Here is a 27,278-nt window from a genome sequence, read left to right on the forward strand (position 1 = left end):
TTCGTCACAAAGAATTTTTGACTGAAATATCATACGAAACATTCTAAACAATTGTGTCCTAGTGCACAGGCGGCTTTATTACAACATTTTTTTGCGTATTTTTTTTATAGTTTAGAAGTTTTATTATTATCATCAGAACAGACTTCTAACCAACATACGAGTTACATATCTACAGCTAGATAATTATAATAATAATATAATAATGTTTAAACTACGTTACATCGTTAATAGTGTAAAGAAACATTTACACAAACAAACATACAACAATTACATTTTCTACCAATCATGTGCGTGTAGGGCATTTTTGAATATAAAAAATAAGGCCTTTTACGTACAGTCGAGAAGAATACTAATGTACTATAATCAAAATTATTATATAGCCATGATTAAACTTTAAATAGATAAGCTGATATAGGCATTTATTTTTTTACAATTTACATGTTTTGGTACAAAATTGTACCAATTATAATATTTTGCCCTTACACGACTGATATGGTCAGACTAACAAGCGATCAGTAATACTGTTCCATCATCGATGATCATCGTCAGACAAAAAGGTGAATATTCTGAGAAATTATTGGAGTAAATTTTGAATAACAATATTGTATTTGTTTCTAAAATAAAAATAATCAAATTAAATTAGAGATACCTAACACGTTTTCAGGTCATGTAATAAAGGCTAATCATTGCAACCCATGGACAATAAGAAAAAAAAACAGAACAGAAAATGTATGTGAAAAAAGTGTATAGGATAGTCCATGAGAGGTCAGTTACAATTTTTCCTCTTTTTAAATTGGAATTTTACCATAGAATTTTAACCTATAAATAGTGTATACACAGTCAATAAATAACGCTTTCTAATAAAGTTTGCCAAATACAACAAGTAACAAGTAACAAGTTTGTCAAATACACAAACAACTTTAGTAAAAAAAAATATACTGTCAATTTCGTGTAACGTAAAATGTAAACTTAAAAAGTTCATCCTTTTACGTCATATAGATAATACTTTTACCATACCCACCCCTTTGTCAAACAATTCTTCGAATGAGGAACAGTACTTATAACTTAACAAATTCAACATTATCGCTAATAATAATTCTTTACAAATAACGTGCAAGCTATGGAAGTGAAAATTTCTACTTACGGGGATACCAACGCTTCTTGCTTTTCCAAAAAATTAATAAGTAATTTTGGAATATTTAAAGTAACCAATGTTTTTAGTATTAAGATAGAATCTATTATATTACGATATTTAATTCCATGCCTTACCTACAGATCAATACTGAGTAATATGATACGAAAACACATAAGCACATTTTGAAATACTTTAATAATTAAAAGTAAATTACTTTTCATACCAAATAATAAATAAATAACGTAATAATATAATACACCCATGTTTTTCCACTGAGTAAAGATCCCACCCCTCCAAGTGACCCCTTATTAAAAGAATAAGTTATTATTTTTCCCTTTATTTTATTTTATTTTTAACAGACCTTTAAAACGTCGGTATCCCCGCTTCACTGGCAACACCAGTACCTACAGGGACGTGTGTCGTTATTACTTAGATACATATTTATTAGTCATATTACATTAGTTTTCAATTTGTACTTATTTTAGACCTTTGCATCACATCTATATCCTGAACAATCTTAATTGCATTTCACAATTGGTACGTGTCGTTAAAATAGATAATAATAATAACATACAAGGTAGTTTATATATATGAAAATTACACACAAATCCGTACAGTCTAATCAATATGTCATTTTCGTAAATATTAATAAATAATTATCTGGCGTTGGAATGTTTTAACTGTTTGCCAACCTAAAATGTCATAGTACTTAATAAAATGATTTTAAAAACGTGATAATATTTAAATTTACGTGAGTCCCACGCGATTTTTTCACGAAATCGATTCTTATATTGATAGCATGTCTCCTGATATCAATGGAAGCAATATTATCCAGTTAAGTTACAGATAATATCGATACTACCATGCATAAAACTATCGATTAATCGGCGCTCGATTTTTGAAATACTATCTCGATCCATTTAGAAATAAAGTTCTTAACCAAATATTACAATTATAGATAAGTTTAAATATATGATACATATTATGTAACATACATAAAATCGAACGATACCGACACACGCCCCAAAAATCATTAACCTACTAGAGATAGTAGCATTTAGTCCTAAAATATCATCTTTAAAAAAATACTATGAACTTGAATAAAGCGCTTAGGTCATACATAATTCTTATGTATAATCGAATATAATACTGAAAACGCATCAGATCGATATAACTTGATATTAGTGAATAATCGAGAATGATTCTTAATATAAACATTGCAATGACGAGACATCGATTTGGTAACTTTGTTTATTTCATTCATTCATTCGGTCTTCCATACACTTTGTTTCTTTTTAAACCTTTATTCGATAGCCAATAACAATTTGTTAGATCACTTATTTCTGACATATATTTCCCATTAGCCGTATCTCTTATTAAAACGAATGAATGACCCGAAACCTCGAATGAATGAAACGTTTCAATCCCTTATACATAACGAAATTCAATCAAATCGGATGAAACACTCACATTTACATAAACATCAATATTGCCACAATAAGGCTTTTGAGTAATCAACTAATCACATAATAATATTAACATGAATTATGTCCGTGTGTTTATATTTATAATACTATGACATAAGCACGACTAAAGCGTTACTTCAACATCTAGTTAATTAACCATTGCACATAATGCCCTATACTATACTGTAGACCTCTAAAGATACATGTAAGGCCTGTTTATATCTACAGACATAGAACGTATCAAGCACGGTTCGCTTCAGACAAAATTGTATTTTTGCCCCGCTTTTATTAACTTGACCTGTATGTATGTAACGGAATCTTTGAATTGAATTTTTACCCACTTTGAACGGTCCGATTAATTTATTTTTTTTAACAATTATCAAGAACAGATGACAATACAAGATTTTAATAATTGTATCCCATTCTCCTCATCAGGATTGTCAGGAATCAGGATTACCGATTTACCTTGTGATTTTAGCGTGGTTTTTAGTTTTTAAACTATGATTATTAATTATAATTATTCTATACAATATTTTGACAGTCACAGCCCGTGTATTGGCGCTCGTATTATGGTAGATATACGTTAATACACATCATCATCATCAACCCATTACTGTCCCACTGCTGGGCACGGGTCTCCTCTCAGAATGAGAAGGATTAGACCATAGTCCACCGCGCTGGCCAATTGCGAATTGTCTTCACCTACCTGTTTAAAGATTTTTTAATACCATTTTTTTAAAGATTTCTCAGGTTTCCTCACAATGTTTTCCTTCACCTTTTAAGTGATAATCAATTTCTGAAACGCACATCAGTGATGCGTGCCTGGGATTTGAACCTCGGACCCCTCGATCAAGAGGCTGAGTTTCTTAACCACCAGGCTATCACTGCCTGCCGTTAATACACATTGTATTAGTAATGCAATTTTGTCTGGCACGCCACGTGTCTGTCACGTTCTATGTCTGTACATGTAAAATAACCCTAATTAGTAACAAAATATTGAAAATACATAGAGATATGCCGTTTTACCTAAGAATATTTCATCTAAATATCAGCTTTAACTCCTCAAGCAGGTTATAAATACAATATTTGTACGGTATGATCGTTGATGATCGTTCTCATTTAGTAGGTACTAAAGACAGTTTTATAAAACCAGCCAGTGTTTCCCAAACTTCTCTTACACATACAATATTGGTCACAAACATCATAGCCGTGATATTGTCGCTTACGACCCACACTTTGAAAAGCACTGGAATAAAACGTCAATGTCAGAATTTCATTGTAAAGGAAGAGACATAATTGTGTTCCATTGAGCTGCGATAGTGCCATATTGTCATGACCCCTTCTATACCAAAAAGATAACGGAATATTGTTATGACTCCATAAATTCATATTTGGATTTTTTTTTTTAATATTTGTTAATTTTTATTCCTCGTAACCACGTTACTCTTTCCCTTCGTACTATATCCTTCAACATATGACATTAACCCCTTAGGAGTCATAACGATATTAGAAGTATTTCAACTTAGTGTTTTAGAGCGCTTTATTAGAAGATATTACAAATGCCATTGCACACCAAATCACAATGGAATATCGTGATGTAATATGCTCTAAACCTCCTCCAATTATGGGCAAAACCCGTGCCCAGCAGTGGGAAATAGAATTGCAACAAAACGCAGCGTAACCCATACGTTTCTACCTCAACACGATCATACCGTATCAGAGACAAATTATTTGTTCTAAGTATATTTTCCATTATTATCTTATACACAAAATATCTCATGTAATTATAACTTGTTTCAATAAAGATTTTATTTCAAAATAGCTTAATTTGTATTTATCTTCCGCTTGTTGCGTGTGTGAATAAGGAGTATGTACAGGGTGATTTTTTTAAATGTGCGAAGATGACCTAATCTGAAATTATAAGGAATAATAAAAAATGCTACAAGGAGTTACGAAGATGCTTTTAATGTCCAGTTAGAGAAATAGATTTTTTTAAATGTTATCATGAGGTTTTTGTTATTATCTGCATCAACCCCACAGCTCCTTTAAACATTATTGGCTATTCCTTATTATTTCTGAATTCGCATACTTTCAAATCACCCTGTATATAAAAACCACCATCTCGAATTCAATTTTCATTGAAACAAATCACACAACGATAATGATTTTAAAACATTACACGATTCAATTGAACACAAACGAAAAATTACGACGAAAAAAATATCACATCTTCAAAAATCACAAGCACGAAAAATATACTTTGATATTACGATATTATAATATAATGATAGATGTATTTACATATCGGGAATATTGTATTATACAATAGATATCGGATATTGTCGTAAATATACATACCTACATATATGTCGCAGGTACTGATAAGCGGTTATATTTGTGGGTTATATTTTAAAATATATTTTGCTAAATATATTAAACAAAATATTAAAAAAAATGTTTTAGTAAAGGTCCAGTTTGAATTAAAATTTTAATTATTTTGACTACACTTTTTAAGTCGGAAATCTTAAAATAATAAATCTTAAAATTAATAATTTAATAGACTAAAAGGTGGTTGACGACTAAGTGATAATTAATACTTTGGTAATACACAGCTGTTTTATTATTGAAAATTCACGCGTCTATATGACTACGGTTCGCCAGTTTCCGACTAAAGTGGAATGCCTCATGTTCCTATTTAGTCAGTGGTGGCATTAGACGCGGTTAAAATGACTAATGACAAATATCCCCCATTCACACGAGCGCTTTATAAACGTCCGTTAAAAAGCGTTCAGATAAAACAAACAGCTTTCAAATATTCATTCGCACGACGGCGTTTTTTTTGCGATGTTTTTTTAAATGCTTTGCGTCGGATTTTAAGACAGTTAATTCATTTAATCAATAAGATTTTGCGGTAGAAGTTAAGTCGGATTTACACAATTACATAAATGTGTAATATCGAAAGTACCAATATCGGCGTTTAACGGAACCGATTTTAAGCGCTCGTGTGAAACGGAGATTAGCCAGTCAGACTATACGGAATGCCTCACATTCCTACTGACTGACGGCATGTTACAGTTCAAGATAAAATAGTTTAGCGGTATTCATTGAGATCTTTTAAACGGCAGAAATAATTAACCATTAATTATGACTCACTCGTGTGTACATGAAGTGGAATAATGGTAGTAGTGTGTGAAACAGATTCGTCAGCAACCAGCCTAGTAGGTCGGAGCGGTGTAGTCCACATTGCCTGGAAACATTAAAACGATATATAAATAAAAAAGTTAAAAAAAATCAACACGTTTCAGTTTGTAACATAACTCTGAAACCCTTTTTATTTGATATCAGGGGATTACATAATAAACCATGCTCGCCCCCTTGAGGCGTCCGCCATTTTATATTTAGAATAACATTACTGTCACTATCACCCGTTGATTAATATACATAATAATTATTATGTTTGATTTAAAATAAAGCAATAAGTCATCGTCATCCCATTACTGACCTACTAGGTACGGGATTAGGCTATAGTCCATCGCGCTAGCTAGGTATTGGTAGACTTCATACATCTTTGAAAACATTATTATAAAAACTCAGGCGGGTAGGTTTCCCAATGATGTTTCCCTTCAAAGTTCAACCAAGGTATAATTAATTTTTAATATTTTTTTTCCCGGTAGAGGAAGAGTTCAAAAGACCACGCTATCATTCTGTTGTCCCTGATAGGGAAATCGCGTTTAGAGGGCTCCGGTTGTGTTTCTTCGAAGATCCCGGAGGTATCCACCAAACAACGAAAGTGGCCAATTTCGAAAATTTGCGGCATAAACGGCTGTATCTTTTGATATAAATTTCAGCTTAATACCTCCAGAGAAAATGCGTTCCCGAGAAAAAGGGTTTTCATACACGGACGTACAACAAAGTGATCCTACAATGGTTCCGTTTTTCCCTTTCGAGGTACGGGACCCTAAAAAGGCCATCATTCTGTAACTCACCATCGTGTTGCTGGGAGAAGGGCGGCTCGCTGTACGCGGGCTGGGCCTCGGGCGCGCCGGGGTGGCCCGGGTACGACGGGAACGACGTGGGGCTGGTGGCGCCCTCCACCTCGTACGCTGGAGCGAACGCCGCGTCGGCGCCCATACGGAAGCGTTGGAACGCGAAGAACGCACAGGCCACCTGGATGAGAGGACAGACGTGAATTTATAATTGAAGGTATTCTAATGATTAAACTAGTACTTTCCAATCCTTTATAGAACAACCCCCTTATTTCGCGAAATCCTATCCTCAGCAATTTCTAACTAAAATCAGATACACATAACTATAACGCAGCGAAACGTTTTTAATTAAGACTACCTTAGTTAAAATCTGAGTAATATATTGTTCATTTTATATTTTTCTTGAGACTTCGCAATACCTTTACCCTTCATAGACGTATTGCCCCTTTGGAGGTATAATGCCATAATCTATACTTTAAAAAAACACTGTTTGGTCAGGTTTGTAAGATAAAACTGAACTAATTTGAAAATAGAAAGAAGCCTTCGAAGTTCAACTCCAGAGGCACCATCGCCACACTTATTTCTATTATTTTTCATCCACACGAAAGTTCACCAATTTTTTATGTACATCGTTTTTTAAATTAAGGTAGAAACTTGTGTTATTCAAGAATATTTATTATTTAATATAGTACATACACAAACGATATATAAAGCGAACATATGCAATCTTGCAGCATCAACAATTATACTCCCAGGCTGTTACGATACGTAGGCGCCAATTATCTTTCATTAACACGGCGCCGAGCGCAAATCTCAAATGATACTGAATTATTGTAGGAAAAGAAAATGTGTTTTGATTTGTATCCTGAACTGAAGATTTGTAGTATCGTCACATTTTTTGAATACTATAGAAGTTATAAACCAAAATGGCGTCAATTTTAAATAACAATTGCGTGATAATTGTCCCCATAGTGTACATAAACCTGAACATAGCAGCGCTTAACATCCTTGTTATAAACATTTACCATCGCCTATGGATATTTGCAACAAATAAATTAGTCGATAATGCATCGCCGGCTTTGCATGTTAACCCTTTTTGCACTTTTTTGAAGAGTCTCATGTCATAGCGCTGTGGAAATACCTAACGAACTTAATTGTTCCTGCACGTTCGTGACTAAAACTAAACCGTTCAAAGCGGTAGTGCCTGTAAAGTAGAAACGCCAAAGGATCCTACTACCTTCTAAATAAAAGCAGCAGTTGCATATAAAATGGTTGGAAGACTCACCCAAGCGAAGATAGAGAAGAAACAGAAGGCAATGGCGCCTTGCATGTTGTTCGCGGTGCCCATCGGTGGGTTCTCAGTCTTGCCCCACGCGTTCGACAGGTAACAGAAGCCCACGAAGTACAGGAACGCCCAGAACGCTGGAAAATACAAAGTAAAACATGTTCATTAAGGGAAGCAACGCAGTTGAGGTTAAATTAAAGATGCTTCATACGTTCACAGGCCCTCGGATTCCCTGTGTCGTGAGTGCCTACGAATACACAAACATTCAGACCTAAAACAGAATTCTAATTTTTAGATCTCTGCCTGGCTGAATAGATTTCCTCGGTGTTATATGCTATCCTTTAACGTTATAGCAAGTTACGCAAGTGAGAGATTAATTATAATATCTAAACACAAAACCTTCGAAAATCAGAGGAGCATGTCTAGGAGTCGAACCCCTATATCCCCCGACTGAGAGACCTAGTTTCGACTAGGCTATCACTCCTACACAGGGGCCCTGCTGTTATATTGTAGAAAACGACACCCCTATAAGTGTTTATGATCGAATCTAATATTTAATGTAAGACCAAAATTAATAAAACTAAATAAAATAAACAAATTAATTCCAAACAAAGTTTTAATGCGTTAATTGGGTAGTGGACTTGATGTCATCTCCACGAAGATGAGCGTTAACAAGTTTACGAAGAAAGTTACGACCGACGGTATTGACGAGCGGGCTGTTGGGAGTGTGAGGAACGCAATCGATAGGGGTTGTAGGAATATACCTACTCTGTAGTAAATACGGCTTACTACTGCTATTACTTAGTCCTGCCTAATAATAGCAGTGTTAAGCGCTGGTGATGGAGACAATCTTTTGAGAGGCATACCAGCTTAGTCCTTAGGGGTAGCGGCGCATCTGTGGCCGACCTCAGGTAAGAATCTTATCTGGGGTTGATTACAGATGAGCCATGAGCGGCAGAAGCCACTTACCATCAGGTGTACTGCATGCTCGTTTGCTTTCTTAATGTTATAAAAAAAAATACTTAAGATCGATTAGAAAACCGAGTTTGAGATTCACAAATAGATTTTTCGAAGAAACATGTTACAAAATAAATAATTATTACTTGCTTTGACTGTAAAGAAAAACATCGTGATATTCACTTTTAAGATCTCTGGCGTGTTTTAGTGGACAATAACCTTGGCTAGCTGTGGGAATTAACACTGAATCTATTAAATTTTTAGTATCAAACATCAAAATCTAACAAAACCCTTTCTAGTATGCAATCGTCAAAGGTCGATCTTCTGTAGCCAAAACAACGCATATATCGATTATTAAAACGGGCGTGAGGCTTGAATTTATGCGAATTTCACAAGATTCTCCTGTAAAACCAACACAAACATACCTACTGGAAAGTGGAATTGAGGACGGCTCATCAAGAGAGCGCGTTAGGAAGTTACGAGCGAAGTTCTCGTTGATCGTAAGGTCAGTAGGGCGCGGAGATTTCCATCGATAGAGGACAAAACATGTTTTTAAAATGCATAGGTAGGTACTGTTTCTTTATCATCGATCCATTTCTTTGCACTACTGGGCACGGGTCTCTTTTTGAGTGAGAAAGGGTATAGGCCATAGTTCACAACCCTGGCCAAATTTGAAGGTATACACAGTACATACCTTTGCTTTTTCCGGTAGGCAGAATTTCTAAAACTTTAGAAAATACGTTAATTTCTTAACGTACTTAGTATTTTAGTCTTTTAATAATAATTTGACCGCAATGCTACTTAGACAATTATCATCTTAATGAAATATTTCGTTAAAAAGTAATATTACTTACAAAACGAAAATAGCAACCCGTACAAAAACTACCATCATCAAATATCATATATTTAATATCACATATATAACTCATCATATCAGTAAACAACTGCTTCATTTACATTTCAAATAAGGTAAGGGAAAGAAGGTAGGTACCTGCATATTTACACTGTATTAATCAATACAGTTGAATATTTAATACATTGTCGCAACATACAGCCCACTTGAGGCTACTTCCAAATTGACATCTATATGACCTCAGATAGAATTGCAGGTCTGAGGTCGGCCACAGATGCATTGCTACTTGTGGCTGGTAAAGTCACAATAAAGTTTTACAATTTACCATTACCACATCCTTCAAATCAGAACACATCTGCGCTTGACGCTGCTGTTAATAGGCAAAAATAAAAGTGCCACCAGATTTGAACCACGAAGCGTTCTACCACCTCTGCCATATTAACAACACTATAGTTGGTGGTACCGTTTTAATAAAAGTAGACCTTCAAAAGGTATCCGGTGTCATGGGAGCGACACGGGGTTGTGGGTTTTTTAGCGCACTAAAGCCCCCACGATGACCGTCCTCAGCGCTGCGTAGACTCCGGGATTTCCAAAGGAATGCAACCGGAGTCCTCTCAGCGCACAACCCTGTCGGGCTCCGCCCTGATGAGATTCACTTACCACACCGTCTAGTGTATACGACGGTATGCGGCCACACATACCGCAGTCCTCCCGTGGTCGCTGACCGTGCAGTTCGATCTCCCAGTCTTAACGCCCGAAACCCCGAAAGCCTCTTTTAATCGCCTTCTACGACAGGCAGGGGATACCATAGCTCTATTCTGGTCTCGGAACTACAGGGACAAAATAAAAATAGACCTACGGCATCCAGGGATACGGCCGGCCGGTGACACGGTGGTTCCGTCACATGAATTCACGATTTTTCGAAGGTCAACACTAATGATATGATTATAAGTTCAAGAAATTCATAACATTTGGTATTTTTAGGCACCTATGCCACATCAAGGTCCCGACCTCGTGAGGCTTTCGACTTCGGCGAAATGAATCAATACCTGTACCAATAACCTATTTCGGGTTAAATTATTTGACCCAAATGTAATCTCGTACGATGAGTGTATCAAGATGATAATGGAATGTAATTCGCACATACCTATTACAGAGACCGCACAAGGTGTAAGCCCCCAAACTATCTTATAATCGGGAATATTGTTTTAGGTATGAACTATAATTAAGTTACAGAGATTTCGATCATTCTTTGTGTTATCTCTTTCCGTGCGATCTTCCGCACTGCTTAAAAGCTGAACGACGATCAAAATTGATAGGTGTATACCTATTACCTAACTATAAATAAAGAATTCGTATAACTTAACGCAAAGACTTTTAAATCCAGAATCGTTAAAAAGTGTCACAGCATCTGCATCCCAAATCCAGCTAAACTTTAGTGATTTTCAAGATGATGGCCTATCACAGGTTTCAATCATTTGCGTCAAATGTATGCCATCAGAATCCTTACAAAATTAAAATAAATACGCGTCCCAAACTCAGACATAATGGATTTCGAGGTAATAGGACCCATTGTTGTTCGACTGCGGAAAACCAAAGCCGCACCTATTTCTGACTTGTAAAGGTGGGTACAGACTTGTAACGTAACGTGCAATGTAACACGCAGTGAAAGAATTTACCGTCCAGTGTAAGTGTAACTGTAAGTTATGTGTTCTCTTTAGAGGGGTGTAGTAAAATCGACGTAATTATACAGGCGTTCTAACCTAGTCTACAGTGGTAGGCGACATTTATCGGTAATCGATTGTAGGTGAAATTGCTCTCCTATTTGTAAGCTAACTAATGTCCATGGAAGACTACTAACACGTTTAGGAGATCGCATGGTGGTTTTGCTACTTCAACTTTGCAAAGATATCATCATCATCATCAACCCATTACTGTCCCCCTGCTGGGCACGGGTCTCCTCTCAGAAAAAGCAGGACTAACTAGCAGCAGGCTAGAGTCCACAGCGCTGGCCAAATGCGAATTGATAGACTTCGACCATCTTTTTAAGATTTCTCAGACCTGCATAAGGTTTCCTTACGATGTTTTTCTTCACCGTTTAAGAAATTCATAATTAATATTTAATACTTTGAAAAATCAGAGATGCGTGCCTGGGATTTAAACCTCGGACCCCTCGATATCATTCTACCTGCAAAAAAATCAGAGATGCGTGCCTGGGATTTAAACCTCGGACCCCTCGATATCATTCTACCTGAACCTTGTCACAGGTGGTCATTGTCATCCATGGAAATGTATGTCCGATCGCAAACTGAATATGAGTCCTACCCTCATCGATAACAGAAGAACATCAGCCCCTGAAGACAAGAGTTAAAAGGTATTCTTTTAGTATTCCTGTCATACTTTACATACATTATTCAAACCAAAACTCAGGTTTCCATTGTTAGAATAGGACAGTTTCACCTATCAATGCGTCGGGCACATTCTAGTTGTAACTTATCTGCTTATAAATCAATATTTTGTAGGCAAAACACTGTATAGATTGATTATTAGTAACGAGCGATATTAAAAAATGTTAAATTTCAATCTTTGGTAGGCAATAATTCGATAGTTTATTAATAGCCGGCAAAATTGTATTACACATGTTACCTACACTTTGTATAAAATAATTAAATTAAAATTTAATTACCTTATAGTTACGCAACAGGAAATGTTGATAATTCGTTGCGCCAAATTTAGAAAAAGAATGGCAGCCGGAGTTTTTAATTTAACGAGGCCGTCGTCAACATATGGAGCGCAAAATTGACAGGTTTAATTATTTTCGGATACACGTAGTCACGTACCTAACCAACCAAACCGTTATTTATAAACAAAAATTCGTGCTGAAAATTTCACACTGCAGTACTACGGCTGTTAAATTTGGTCATTTTAAATTTTATTGGACTTTATTTATCTTTATATAAGTGGTATAGGAATAGTCAGACGTGCATGCAGTCCACCTAGTAAGTGGCTAGTACCACCCATAGCACATCTACTATCAGATACTCGTAGGATTACATATTCTTATCTGAGGTCGGCCACAGATGCGCGGCTACCCCTGAGCTGCTAACTTAATGTTAAATGTTAAGTCGTGCATAAACACGAAATCGAAGAAAAAGTGCGGCGAAATATAGTTTCATTCGTAAATTCTCTAAAAACTACATGTTTAATATTTTTCAAACACGAAAATAGATGACAGTGACAACTTCAATTGTCAAAACTGGTTACATTTTCTTGTTAGGTGTGAGTAATCTTTACTAATCTATGCTCCCTCACCCCACCCTTAAAACCAGAACACATCAGCGCTTAACACTGCTGTTATGAGGCGGAAATAGATGCGGCGGTGGTGCTATCGGAGTCGAACCACAAAGGGTTCTACCAGCATCAAAACATAACATATAACAGACTGTTACCTTATATCGATCGATCGATGTCAAGTAATGCTGGAAATCATAGACCAGATGGTATCGATCTATCTTAACCTAATTTTTGCCTATTCGACATGTTATCTAGGCAATAGTTGTCAAATTTTGAAAATTCGTAGGTATAAAATCAAAAAGGATCAAGAAAAGGCAGAACCCTGCGACAGACCGCAACGGCTTAATAAGATCCCGTTTTTACTCTTCTGGCACTGACCCCTAAAAATGACGTCATTCCAAGGCATGTTAGTACAAAGTTCAAATTGCAATTTTTATTCTTGTACGTATCATGTTACACATATAGCTTACGATTCTCGGTCAGAGGTTAATATGGAAGGTTACAGTGCGAGATGAATCTGCATGAATCTGCTGAGAGCCGAGATCTAGGTCGGGACCAATCGTTGTCTTAATTACTTCGGCGCTTCGTTTAAACGGACCATTACGTCCTTAGAGCGAAAGCGATTTGATATGAGACGTGGATCTATCAATCTAATAGACTCTAAAATGGTATTTTGTTCGTGTAGATTTGTTTAAAATTTGTTAAGCGGTTAAAACGAGAAAATTTGGATCAAGCCCAAATACTCCAAATACTTATAGTAAGTATTGACAGGGTTCTTTCAGATTTAGGTTCGGCGTTAGCGCCATAGCCCGATTGCTACTATTTCTGAGTTTTATACCATTTAAAGGCTGCGAATTGACTGACTACTGATTTGAAGGGTGCAATGTGGTAACCATAAAGATCTGTAACAGTTGTCTTTGTATTGCAGATAAGACTCCAGAACTCACCACTTATGACACCGGGCAACACAAAAATGTTGCAACCTACATCTGAATTCAAGCAGGATTCCTGCCACACTTTATGTGCAACGCTTCTTTCACACATACATAATTATTTACAAGGGTACAATACATTACAAAGCATGTTTTACAAGGGTAAAGTTCGCCCTTCTGTGTTGTTTTGGTAAAGGAATACTTCATAAGAAGTGACCTACTTAGTATATGGGACGCTTCAGTGAAAAAAGGTGAAAACGCATTAGTGATTTCAAGTAGGATACCTGTTATTTTGAGGACAGAAGAATTATTTGTTTTTCGTAGTTCTTTATTTATATCGTAGATGAAGCTGATAGTATATTGCAAGTGCCGCCTATGGACATCAGTACTCAAATCCAGACAGAATCAGTCCTACCTGAGGTCAGGCACAAACGCGTCATTACTTTTGAGTAAGAAGTCGAAACGCAAGAATTACTCCACGTTAGAAATTGGTTTGCTGTACCTCTCCGGTCGAACCATATTAGTTCGATCTTACGAAAAATCTTCATAAATCTCAAATCGCATCTTAGCTCAGAATAGACAAAAATATAATAAGTACGAATCGATAATTGTCATCGATACTAATAAAGTATTGTGTTACAACGACACGGTGTCACGTTTTCAAGACATTGAAATGCAAACTCGGCACGTGACTTGCAACATTTGTACTGAAATCACATGTCACCGTGTCATTATAATATTTTACACGAGTAATTTCAGTAACACCTAAAATTATTATGAGTAACAAATGCCCCATATTTCCCCATATTTCCCATATAACACAAGCGTTAAGCACCGCTGTTTTCTGGTTTGAAGAGTGTGGTAAGAGAGATAATTTATACGGAGCATTTCAACTTTATCCTCAGGGTAGCCGATCTCCGTTAGGACTACAATCTAATCTAACTCTATTTAATAAAAAGTACTTCTACTTAATAAAATGTCACTCAAAATTTTAGTTACATCTTAAAAAGTCCGTTCAAATATATCTTTGCATTCTACTAAAACGTAAAATATCCTTTTTAATATCCTATTTGTCTGGAACCTGTGCAGATTTAAACAAGACTCTCACGCAAGTAAGCTTGCGCGGCGCAAAGTAAGCTATCTGTTATTTCGAAAATATTCAAGTGCTTATCTACACTTCTACACTAATATTGTAAAGAGGAAAACTTTGTTTGTTTGGTCGTATTCTTTCAAAAAGGAAAGCAACATTATCTACGAGTAACAGGCTATATTTTATATGAAATATATTTCATAAATAGATTTGGAGGCGATACAAGGTATGCCGGATCAGCTAGTATACATATATAGTAAAAAAAAACATAGAAGGTACATAAGGACATCTCTTTTCCTGTAAAAAATTATAAAATCCTGCTTGGATTTTCAATGAGTTTCTATAAATAACCGCTACATATTGTTATGTGTACCTATCCGACGATCCAATGCCATAGCGTGATAATACTATCTAATTTTTAGCTTAAATGTTGAACGCATGACAATCACAATATAATGATGTGAACAGGAAAATGCAGATCAAAATCGGGTTCTATATGTTTCAAATACAATTGAAAAATTTATACACAAAAATTCAAACATAAAATACTTATGTAATGTTACCGATTGTAGAAGGATAATGTTTTTCTATGTATGTATGTATGTATGTATGTATGTATGTATGTATACGTACGGCATAACGAATTTGACCATATGAGGTGTCATCGGATTCCAATCGTTTTTTTTTTTATAGTAACTCTCCAGTCAGACAAACCTTTGTTTATGAGAATGTATCTTATGTAGCTCTTGTATTTATTATCTTACCTGCAACCCTTTTCGATTCAAATTCGGAGGTACAGTATTAAGTTGCTGTATTTTGGTGTATATGTCATGATAAGAGAGTACACAAGGCTTTTAAAATTAATCCTCCATTTTTTCCATCCATCAAACAGGACTTCTATCCCATCTGGGGTTGATTACAGATACCCATGGTGAGAAGCGTTTTCGTGAGAAGAGAAGCGTCAAATAGATTGCTCTATTGCTCATTCTACTTCTATAGTAGGGAACAAAACTCACCAGAGAAGCCCATATCAGCCAGCACATAGTGTTTCCTGGTCTTCACCGAGGACATCTGCTCGAAGAGGTACTCCCCAACGATGAAGCCAACTGACGCGATGAACGCTATCACAGAGATGCCCACGCCGTAGTTGCAAGCATTCGTGTCGTCGTTGTACACGCAGTACTCCTTATTGTCCACCTTGCTCACGTACCAGCCCTTAGCCGATATGCAGCCCATTACGATCACACTGAACAACTGGGGAGCAATAATGCAGAATATTAATCATTGTTGTAAACTTATTATCCCGCTACTGGGAGCAGATGTCCACTCAGAGTGTCTGGGGTTTAGGCCTTATCCCACCGTGCTAGGCAAGTGCAAATTGGTAGACTTTCAGCCCTTTGACAACTTAAAAAACAACTCTCAGGCTTGTAGGTTTCTCATGATGTAGTCCTATGCCACAACAGAATTTGATAATAACTTCTAATACACACATAACTTTCAATTAAGAGATACATGTCTGGGATTTGTATCTCGGATGCCCAAACTGAGAGGTTGAATTTCAACCAGTATGCTTTGGCTGCTTAAAAGGTGCTATTCTTTTAGCCCACTGCTAAACAAGGGTTTCCCACAATTGAAGGATAATAACATTCTAAATCTGAGAAGAATGGATAAAATTTATCCAACTGCCGACCACACCCAACACTGCTTAATAAATTGTGATCTACCCTTGTTTTGGGGTTGTGAGTTTTAAGATAATTATATATTATTAATTGTAAAAGAAATACAATAATTACTTTGTTTGTTAATAAATGTATACTCAGTAACATAAAAGTGTAAAGAGACTATAAATTTAAATAAGGAAAAATTGCACAATATATAAATTATATAACAAAAACACCCCACGCATACATGCATACATTACTTTGTATGTACATAATAATTGGATACTTTATTAAAATCTAAATTTTTAATCTACTTTATTAAAATCTAAAATTTAAATACAAACAAAAATCTTGAAATTGTGCATTTGCAGACTAAAACGGAATCATAAAATGGGTGTGGTATTCATTTATTTATAGTTATTATTCATTATTTAGTTATTGAAATATTTATGATGGTAATCAGTTATTAAAAGCAAATTCAGCTTATGAAATGTTTTTAGCACAAGCTAATGTATTGTCCCAATGCTCTACCCATATTAAGTGCCTTGAAAATAGCCTCCGTTATGACATAGCAATTATTTAATTTATGTAATAGATGCAAGGGATATGCACCATAAAACCTGACTGATTACCCAATGCAGCCAAGATCATGTACAATAAATTTTAAGTAGGACAGAAGAAACTCTATAGCTGACTCCAGGTATAATTTAACTATAATTGTATATATTTGAGATATTTTTATTTAGCCATTTCCAATTATCATTTGTCTATGGCCTCATTGGCTTTTAACCTTGATCTAATTTCAAATCTTCGTAAATTATAAGATTCAAGTAAGCAGTAAGATTCTTTTCTATAAATTGCAATTGGAAACAATTTAATGGTTATTTCAAAGTAAATAAATAGGTCAATCAATAAATTTATTTATTTATCCGTTTTTACTCTAATCTAGCTATTTTACTCTGAAAACCTGTTTATTTTTCTTTTCGCAAAAAATACTCGATTATTTCAGCAGTAACACTGCGATGACTCCCATTGCCGATTTGCGTTTTACAAGGTCAACTGTATGATTGCAATTATTGTGTTTAATTACGAGTAACTACATATATAACGAAAGGAATTAAGGTTTTTCAGATAAATCCCATAATGCACTTGTGCGCATTTTAAGTTTTGTATTGAGTTTTATGTAATTGTAGAATTTATTAAAGGTTCTTTGCTCCGATTAAAAATATTAATTCGTGGAAAGCAAAACGGTATCCGTTTTTTTTTCGGAAACTGAAAATTGATTTGTTGAGCTGATAAAACAAAGAATAAAATATATCTTACCCAGCAAACCGCCCTTACTATTACGGGCGGTCTCTGCACGAAAGCCTGAGGGTCGAACGCTCCTCCAGCCTTGCCACCGCCGTACGCACCAGTGGTATCCATTTTTCGCACTTATAAACCCTAGTGCCTGCACTGCTAAACCTCACAGTCCATCAATGAACCGACCTCGAGAAAAACCGAATCAACGAATATAAAGTTATCGATCGCGCAGAGGCGACAAGATTCGCGAATGACAAATGTTATGGCACAGATAATAATATATTGCACATTGATTATTGAGGCGACATTTTTAAAAATTTTAATTTAATATTGAATTACCTATCTTTAGTAATATTATGTCACTTACGCATTTTACAATATTAATGTAAGTGTTTTAGTAAATACACCTTTATATGATTTACACATTTTATATGTGCAATTTATATGATTTTACCAAAGATTAAAGAAACGTATACAAAAATTATTGCGTATAGATATGAGTTCACTTGTATAGAAATATTTATCTACTTAAAGAAAAAAATATGAGCCAAAAACAGAGAATCCAAGGCAGTAAAAATAATAGGAAAATCAAGCAGGCAACTGGCAACAAGGCTGAAGAAGGCCATTGGCGGCAAAAAGTTTTTAGTTTTGACTTTAGTTAAGCAGAAGCTGGCAACTGCGCTAAATAAGTGTTAAGTAATCCTTATTCCAGTAATTCCATTCATAAATCTATTCCTACCTACCATTTTTTAGTCCAAACTCCAAAGGGAAAGTTTAGCATAAGTGTTTTTAGTAGAAAAGTTGAGCGCGTAATAATTGAAAAATGTTGTTGTGGAGTTATTAAAAATTAATATCATATTTCGGATTGAAACGTAAGTAAACCTTCCAAATTATTTTTTATTACTATTTTTGGATTACATTAATGATGAAAACAATCAATTAAGTGAGAAGAGAAATTTGGTCTTTTAGCCAATAAGATCTTTATTATTGATTAAGTATTGGTATTTGGAATTTGCTTTCAGCCGCCATTATTCCGGCTAGCAGTTACCGGATAATAATAATAATTTAAGCTTAGTTGTTTCCTTTAATTGTATTTGCTTCGCTTAGCTTCTGTTGTTTTTGGTTTTTAAATTCATTGTTTGAGAGTTGATATATTTATGCATCCTTGTATGTGTATAGAATAGGAATTTACATAAAAAACATGGATTACTATCTAGTAGTACGAGTAAGAATGAAAAACTATGAAAATTATGTTTGATTTACATAATTCATTTTGATACGTGTAATATTGGTCAATTGTTCATTTAATACATGAATTATTATATCTTATTAATCATATAAAATTGATAAAATTTCTCATACAATTTAAAGAGTGTGCATTTTATTGATAAACAATCATTAAGTTTTGATAATTATTACTCTAGCTGAGTAATTTAATATTTATTTACTAATATTTTTAGTTGTAATGTAAAGTCTATTAAATTGTAATTTATTATATTCATATTTTTAATTTAATTAGTTACATTATTGATTGTATTTAATATAAAAAAATAACTAAAATGGAATAAACATTTGATTTAAAATATACAAAAAAAATAAAAAAAATAGTATAATTTAAATATTAAATATATAATACTTAAATATTTAATATTATTAATTAAATAAATAATAATTTATTTTAATAATAATGCACATTATTATTCGGTAAAATATTGTGTTTATTAAATTAAAACAATCTATGGTGTTATTTTTAATAATGAAATATATTTTTCTTGTATTATTATATTATTTTATGATACTCTATAAAAATTTAAAATGTTTAATTATGTCATATTGTTTACTGTCTTAAAATTACAACATGCACTGTATGTTGTTAAGTTTTATAATTTATTATGTGGGCCGATCCCGGCGGCACTGCAATGCCGGGCCGACCCGTGATGGGAGTGGAGCGAGCCCCGAACATCCCATCAGGTCACAAAAATCAGTTTAATATACTGGTCCCGACGTGCGGGAACTTTCAGATATTAAGCTGAAAAGAACAGATACTACACTTTGATCTTAGCCAAAAGGCCGAGAAGCGATGCCAAATCTAAAGTCCCGGCCCCTTTTATACAAGCCACAACGAGTTCTCAACAGCGTGATGCAGAAATCGACGGTAAAATGTTGTAGCGACCTCTAGTAGGGCAGTGTTAAACTAACTATTCTAGCGACATCTAGTCAACGGATACGCATACGGAGGCGTATGCAGTACCATACACTAATATACCTTGAGCCTACATACTACATAGGACTATTACGTCCATAACCTTTAAAAATAATAAGACTTTCTCAAAAAAATGCAGTATAATATGCCGTTTTTTATATCTTCTCTATCGCTTGCTCTTATTAATATAAGACGTCCAACATGTGAATAATTTATATACTTTGTCTGTTGCCCATTTTACAATATTTAAGAAATACTTAACTAATAATTATTAAATAGACAAAAAAAATGGAAAATTAAGAAAATATCTGTGAATATAATAAATGATATTGTGTGTGTGCTGTACTGTAAAAAAAACTATAGCTCGTCAATAAATTAATCGGTAAAAGTAAGAATATGAATAGTTAAAAAAGAGATAATATTCACTTTATCTATTTATTTATTAAACACATAAAATAATAAAATATTACAGAAACTCTTTCCAATTCGTTTTAAACCTTTGCAATGTATGTAATTTAGTCGTACTGACTGATTATCTCATTTTTATAATAGGTATACATAGTAAGTTTAAAATATTATTATTTCGTAATTCGTATTATGATCCATATTATAATAAACGGATAGGATATATAATGAATTCCCACATAATTTAATTGGGTATTTACGAGTATAGTATGATTTTTTGTCATTGTCAATTTTGATCATATTTTATAGCTACAACGGTGTAAAGGTAAAGGTGTAATCTATGATCGGAAAATTGACCATGTTTTGAAATTTTTAAGTATTGTTTTAAATAACTTTTAACATATATTTTTAATATTCGATTTAAAGGAAGTTATAGATTACATATAGTTACTGATAGGGTAGAGGTGATATGAATAAAAGCATATTTTGATATTACAAATATTTATTCAAATAAGAAATGAACTAAATAAGAAATGTTAAGCTGTTTCCAGTAATATTTTGTCGTAATTAAAACTATAGGTAGTAAACATTACATTTTCTTGCATGCCGCCACTCGAAATAATTTTGACTAGTTCAGTGAACATGAAAATTATAAACTAAAGACCTCACAACAATAATATGAAATATTTTTGTATTATTTGCTCCACGATTTAAATCTAGCACCTTCCTAACCTAGCGTTCCTAGCATAAACAAAAACAAAATGGCGGCTTTGCTTTAATATATAGGTATTAGGTATACAAAATTCTAATTTATTTGTTAGGTATCAAAGAAGACTGTATATAAACTGATCTCTATTACAGATATTTACAGTACAAAGCTTAAAGTAGTTCATAGTGCACTAAACTATTTAATATTAATATTATTTTAATGAAGGTACGCTTTATGTTAACATCAGCTTAATTATTTATAAATAGGTAGTTGATGAACTTGGATTTTTAGTTGCTGTTAATGAAATATATACCCAATGAAGTTTCCTTGTCACTTTATAATTATTTTATGGTCATTTGTTTGTACAATTTTAGTCAAATCAAAAACCATTTCCTTTTTTCTGTTAAATCCAAGTTTCATCTATGCTTTTTCGCAATTTGCAATGAACTGAAAGTAGAAAGTAATAAATTGTAAAATACAGAACATAATAATTGTATACATCTTTATTATTTATATTATAGACATGTTTAAAAATAAGAAAAATATACCCTCTTACGTTTTTCTATACTTGTCATAGTTCGTAGAACTGAACTAGGTATAGTAGTTATTAAGTTTGGAATGGTAATCAAAGAAAAACTACAGTCGAGAAATTATAAAATAAATTCACAAAACTAATTTCATTAAAATTAATAAAGTAACTTTCAAGTTAACTCTTACACCCATTAAAACAAAAAAATCACAAGTTTAGAAAAACGTACAGATAATTACAAGAAAAACGTTAAGAAATATTAATCATTATCATAATAAAATCATCGTGATTACGAAAAAGCATTAAATTTATGGCCACTGGTTATCACGTTCTTAGTGGACATGTAGAGTCAAGAAAAATCATCAGAGATCGTGATTTTTGGCTATATTTACATTAACATGGGACTTTACATCGAAGGAGCGTAATCAAATCGTAAAACAATGGTGCGGTTAGAGAAAACGTCGCTAAAGCCGTGGCAATAAAACATTACAATTTGTATACATCATATTTTATGTGTTAATAATGAGTGGGTAATGTCATGTCCTTAATGGAATACAAGAATACCTATAACATACGACGTCTATGAGGTCTATCACTATTTAAATGAATGGCTATGATACATTTGTTATAACCCCTAATTTTTCACACTATAACTAAGCTATTATTTGTATAAATTCTAACTAGATCATCTACTCATTATTATTCATGTTTACTCTACAATTTTATTGTACATGGGAAACTAGCTAATGCATAGTATATTTATCTATGACATAATTTATGTAAAACATTATTTACAAAAATAGCCATTTTCATCTGTGTTTTGGATCCATCTAGGTATATCTAATTTTTAATTATTCTGAGGGTAAATAAAAACTGATATTTATTGTATTAAATAAGGAACTAATTAGTTATAAATAAAGATCAACAAAAGATATTACATTAAACTGTATAGTGAAACTAATGAAAATCATACGAAATATATTAAGCGGTATGAATGCTATGGGTACATAGAATTACGTTTTACCATTTATTTTGAATGTTTTGTCATGTTGTTAAACATTTGGTAGCTGCTAAAGAAATCGGTCTAAAATATAAAACGGTTTATTCTCAACGAATCAAATATCTACTTTTATTTTTCTTTCTTGATCTAAAAAAAAGAATATATCCTGTTTTGACCATATTTGTCGCAATACATTTGACAAATTACTTATTTTAGTGTTATAACAGAAACAAGGTAAGTATTCTCTATACTCTTAATTATAACACCATCATCGTAGGATTCCATACCAACAAGGTACATGGAGAAACCTAAAAATTTGTACACACAGACATGGACACGAGAGAATCATACATTTGTATTTCAAATTGCACAGTCTTTAAAGAGTCCATTCAAACAGATACAATGGACAGTTCCTACATCAATGGGACTCAATGATATTCAGAAAATTACTTACATTAGCACTGATAAATACATTCAATAATTTTCACCACCGCCGACATTATACCTCGAAATTATTATTGCCGATCACTATGACAGTACATCTTTGGAATTTGTAGTTTAATTTTACCTAAATTAATTTTGTATTCGAGTACGGTGATTCTACATTTTTTAAGTTTTAGGAATCTGCCAATCCTTGGCGTTTTTCTTCTTCTAGCATTGCGTCCAATTCGTCAGTAAGGTTAGCGAGCATATTGCCGATGTCATTAAGAACATCGACGGGTTCAGTACTCTTGCCTTCGTCTTTATGTTCTGGTAGGGGATGTGTGGTGGTAGGTTTCTCGGGGTTTCTTGGAGGAAGACTCGACAGGCCGATTCCCGCCCGGCCATAGTCTACTGTGTGTGGTCGGCCGCCGATTTGACCGCGATTCTGCTTTATCGTACCGGCGTTTTCATTCGCGAACGGGATGCTATCCGATTCGGTACTAGAACTTGACTGTAAACAAAATAATAGTACATAATTAGCTAAGTATCTAATACTAACGAGAAGGTGTGGTCAAATCTTCGATGATAAAGAAAAAGATGTACAAAACGTCGTTTCAATTTAAAAAGAAATAGTTAAAATCCGAAATCTTAATAGTAATAAAATAGTGCAACAAAATTAACATGAATTATAAACTTCCACTATTTGCAAACATTATTTCGGCATTTTAAGTATAATAAAAATGTCGGTCTATACCAATACACATTTGGCACTTGGCTAGTGCGGTGGACTATGGCCTAATCCTTCTCATTCTGAGAAGATACCCGTGCCCAGCACAGGCACAATAGTGCGTTGATGATGATGATGAAAAATGTCTGTTTCCTTCATATATTAGTAAAGATTACTCACTCCTAACAAGAAAATGTATCCTGTCTTGACATTGAAATTGTCACTGCTATCTATTTTGGTGTTTGAAAAATACTAAAAAAATGTATTTTTTAGAGTATTTACGAATGAAATGATATTTCTCCGCACTTTTTCTTCGATTTCGTGTTTTTCACCACTTGCGCTTGTCGGCATTGTTCTGCGTAAATAATACCATGATAGCCATTAAATGGCTGACAGAGTTGTCAGCCGTTTAAGCCATTTAATGGCTTCCTTCTATTATAATCTAATATCTATACTTATCTATGGTTACCTTAAAACTGGCGTCCGATCCAGTTCTCATCTTGTCGTCGTCGTACCGGCGCGGCGGCGAGGACGGCGCGGGCGGCGGCGGCAGCAGCCCCGTGCTGTCCAGCGACACGCTTAGCGAGTCCGAACTGGGATACGCGGGCAAACTTAGCGGAAGACTCTTCTCTGGGTGTATTTCCACTGTCGTTTGACCGAATCTCGTGAACGGGGCGTACTGGGAGCTTTGCCGTTTCGGCGGTTCCGGCGGCGGTTTTCTCGCCACGTGAGGACTAGCGCCGTATGCGACGCGCTGTAGTCTCGCCGAGTACGCGATTTCGTCGTATGTGTAATCCGGTGATTTGTCCCTGTACGCCGGCGTGGCTTGTATCTTGGCCACGGGGCGCGGACGGACCAGCCCTCTAGGCCGCGGCAAAGTACCACCACCCTCGTACGAGCTGTCGTTCGTCGGTGTTATATCACCGTCGTCGTACGAACGCCGCCACTGCCCGCCGCCGTAGTAGAATCCCGCTTCTGGTGAAAATGTTGTATGGGACGTCCTCTCTGAGGGATCTTCTAGACTCTCCAGGGATTTGCCGCGAGGGTGACGGATCTGTGAATATTATTTATTTTTTAACATTTTTATTACATCAGACACGAATAAAAGTTTCTCGGCCAATGTAAAAATGTAATACTCAAATTGACGACTGATCAATACTGATTGTGTTAAAACAATGATAGCGTTAAAACTGCTTTTTTAATTGGTTACTCATTTGCACTGTTTAAATACCATGCCATTTCATTATGTACATACTTAAAATATTATACTCATTCATGTTATTATTAAAAACAGATAAAAAATATGACATGTTCATATATTAATAGATTCTTACATGCTTTTGCCCTAAAATTGTTATTCTTTATAATTACTTAAACTATAGTAATATAAAATTCTACCGTGCAAGCAAAGTTAGAGCATGGCATTATAAATAAGTGTACTAGATAGGTCTAGAACGTATCAAAAACAATTTAAACATCGAAAACACTGCAAACTCTTACTGAAGTGGGGGTGCACATAAAAGCCGGGTGCTTGGGTGCATCGAGAAATTCTCAAGACTTGTGTCAAAGGAGATTGTTTCATACCTGAATTGGGACCAAGTCAGTGCCACATTGTAGGGCGTCAAAGTTTAGATCGGGGGGTTTATGGTAACTCCTCGCATGTCTCTCCCATGGCTGGTAATGTAGCTCCCTCGGATATAAATCCTTTAGCCGATTATGTCCAATGTGCGGTTTGTGTTTGGAAAAAGAAAAGAAAACAAAACATTCACATGCTGCTTCGGGCTAGTGATATGAGGTGGATGCAGCGGATGGAATGGTGGAGCATGGACGACAACTCTGCGATCATGTCTTTCATATCGTGTTTCCCCGGAAAAGTTATAAAAAATACATCGCAGAGTTGTTTATATCCGTCAGCGACAAGTGGCGATGGACAGTAGACTTCTAGAAGTCTAAGCGACATGAAATTGGGGTTTTGAACGAAACGGGAAAATTACGATTTAAAAACTCCGATACTTCGATGACAGCATCAGAATCGATTACAGCCAATTCAGTTCTCGAGAACTTTATTTTCCCAGGACGTATGTATTGGCTCAGCAACGAAAACACTAGATATAACAATAATAATCTTTGCATGGAGCCAGTGTTACCAACTCCTTCCATAGTTTTCTCCCCTAAAAATAATTCAGATTTTTCTAAAATCAGTGCAAACCTGAACTGCGAACTAAAATTCAGACAACCTGTTTTTTTATTAAATTTTAAGGCCAATTTTTTCATTCATTTATAAACTCCCTAAATTAATTGAATACTTCTAAATTTAGGGGGAAAATTCCAAAGTTGGCCACACCGCAGGAGAGCTAACAATGAAAGCCTTTGTTAATTGGCCTCGCGAATATTTGTATCGCTAAGTATAGGTTTATAATTATTGAAGCATTGCTAAAACGCTCTTTTTTGTTATGTTAAGCGTAGTTAGAAATGTCGGAAAATGTTAGATATTAAATCAAAGTTCGGTTATTATATTAGGAAATAAATATTGTGAGACATGTCACAGTAACTAAAATATAAATAATATAACAATGAGATGAATCATGAGTGAAATGGGTTATGATTTGAAATTATAAAATAAGAAACTAATTCAAAACTTTATGATAAGAAACTCATTGTATCGACGTGATGATTTTAAAAGTTACATATCAAAAGATAGGTAGAACTCAGTAGAAATACTAATATTGCTCTTCTATCTCACGAAGTGACACTTTTGTTAAAGCGGACGTTAGGATACTATTAATATATAAAATATTATAAAAATATAAATTGCAGGAGTTTTTAATAAGTAACTGCATGATTACTACATTAAAAACTCGAGTGATTCTCATTATTTTAAAGTAGATTTAATATTTTAAATATTTTTATTATCGTCCGCCGACACAAAAATCAAGGAGCTATCATAGGCTAGGTCTAACATCACTACAAACAATATTATTATTGAAACAACAGATTTCTTTACTGACCTGGCCTTGTATTCTGGTGAAGTCGAGAGACCCCTGGCTGCTAATGCTCCGTTTACCCGCTCTTATGTCTTTGACTCTCTTGATGGCAAGAAGTATTTTCTTTTGATGGCCAAGTCGCACTATTCCCATGTCTTCTAAATCCTGTAAATAGTGTGGTAGGATATAGGGTATAGGTAAAAAATTATAACAACAGTTTCTCTTACATATTTTTTGATTATATATTTTTAATTTGTAATCCACCAGTATTTGATAGCCAGCTAACCGTTACTGTCTTATTTATTTTGCTTCAAAAATTAGTAAAAGCTCGCTTTAC

General features: G+C 34.4%; 3 protein-coding genes and 1 non-coding gene across 10 annotated transcripts in view; all 4 read right to left on the bottom strand.

Annotated features, from left to right (window-relative positions):
* Polr3E (RNA polymerase III subunit E) overlaps window positions 1-27,278 on the bottom strand; it is a 148,008-nt gene that overhangs the window by 97,078 nt on the left and 23,652 nt on the right. The gene's annotated exons all lie outside the window — the stretch shown is intronic.
* Window positions 3,713-18,204, bottom strand: Syngr (synaptogyrin). The gene is made up of 5 exons (XM_073075661.1): window positions 17,983-18,204; window positions 16,015-16,252; window positions 7,873-8,009; window positions 6,588-6,768; window positions 3,713-5,848 (listed from the first exon to the last, which is right to left on the bottom strand). The coding sequence occupies exons 1-5, from the start codon at window positions 18,082-18,084 to the stop codon at window positions 5,817-5,819; spliced, it is 690 nt and encodes a 229-aa protein (XP_072931762.1). The 5' UTR covers window positions 18,085-18,204; the 3' UTR covers window positions 3,713-5,816.
* LOC140744600 (U2 spliceosomal RNA) lies at window positions 19,851-20,043 on the bottom strand. The gene has a single exon (XR_012102561.1). It is a non-coding gene; the product is annotated as a U2 spliceosomal RNA (small nuclear RNA).
* ckn (CRK like proto-oncogene, adaptor protein) overlaps window positions 21,054-27,278 on the bottom strand; it is a 413,374-nt gene continuing 407,149 nt past the window's right edge. For 6 of the 7 annotated variants that reach the window (XM_073075702.1, XM_073075700.1, XM_073075696.1 and 3 more), the window contains 4 exons: window positions 26,966-27,106; window positions 25,542-25,661; window positions 24,427-25,011; window positions 21,054-23,741 (listed from right to left, as the gene is read on the bottom strand). In XM_073075702.1, the coding sequence (XP_072931803.1) occupies window positions 23,424-23,741; window positions 24,427-25,011; window positions 25,542-25,661; window positions 26,966-27,106 (1,164 nt within the window). In that variant the 3' untranslated portion in view covers window positions 21,054-23,423. The remainder of the gene's footprint in view (window positions 23,742-24,426; window positions 25,012-25,541; window positions 25,662-26,965; window positions 27,107-27,278) is intronic. The other variant, XM_073075697.1, reaches the window with a different exon arrangement.

The sequence above is a fragment of the Epargyreus clarus genome, unplaced genomic scaffold (genome assembly GCF_041222505.1).
Source record: "Epargyreus clarus isolate Ecla_fem2 unplaced genomic scaffold, WU_Ecla_fem_2.2 ptg000008l, whole genome shotgun sequence".
In the NCBI taxonomy this organism is placed as follows: Eukaryota; Metazoa; Arthropoda; class Insecta; order Lepidoptera; family Hesperiidae; genus Epargyreus; species Epargyreus clarus.

What these genes read in the sequence shown, in the direction of transcription:
- Syngr (XM_073075661.1), bottom strand. Translation starts at nt 18,084, where the DNA reads ATGGATACCACTGGTGCGTACGGCGGTGGCAAGGCTGGAGGAGCGTTC. An exon ending in TAGTAAGGGCGGTTTGCTGG is followed by an intron (nt 16,253 to 17,982) that starts GTAAGATATATT and finishes ATTGCTCCCCAG; the next exon opens with TTGTTCAGTGTGATCGTAAT. An exon ending in TCTTCTCTATCTTCGCTTGG is followed by an intron (nt 6,769 to 7,872) that starts GTGAGTCTTCCA and finishes CCTCTCATCCAG; the next exon opens with GTGGCCTGTGCGTTCTTCGC.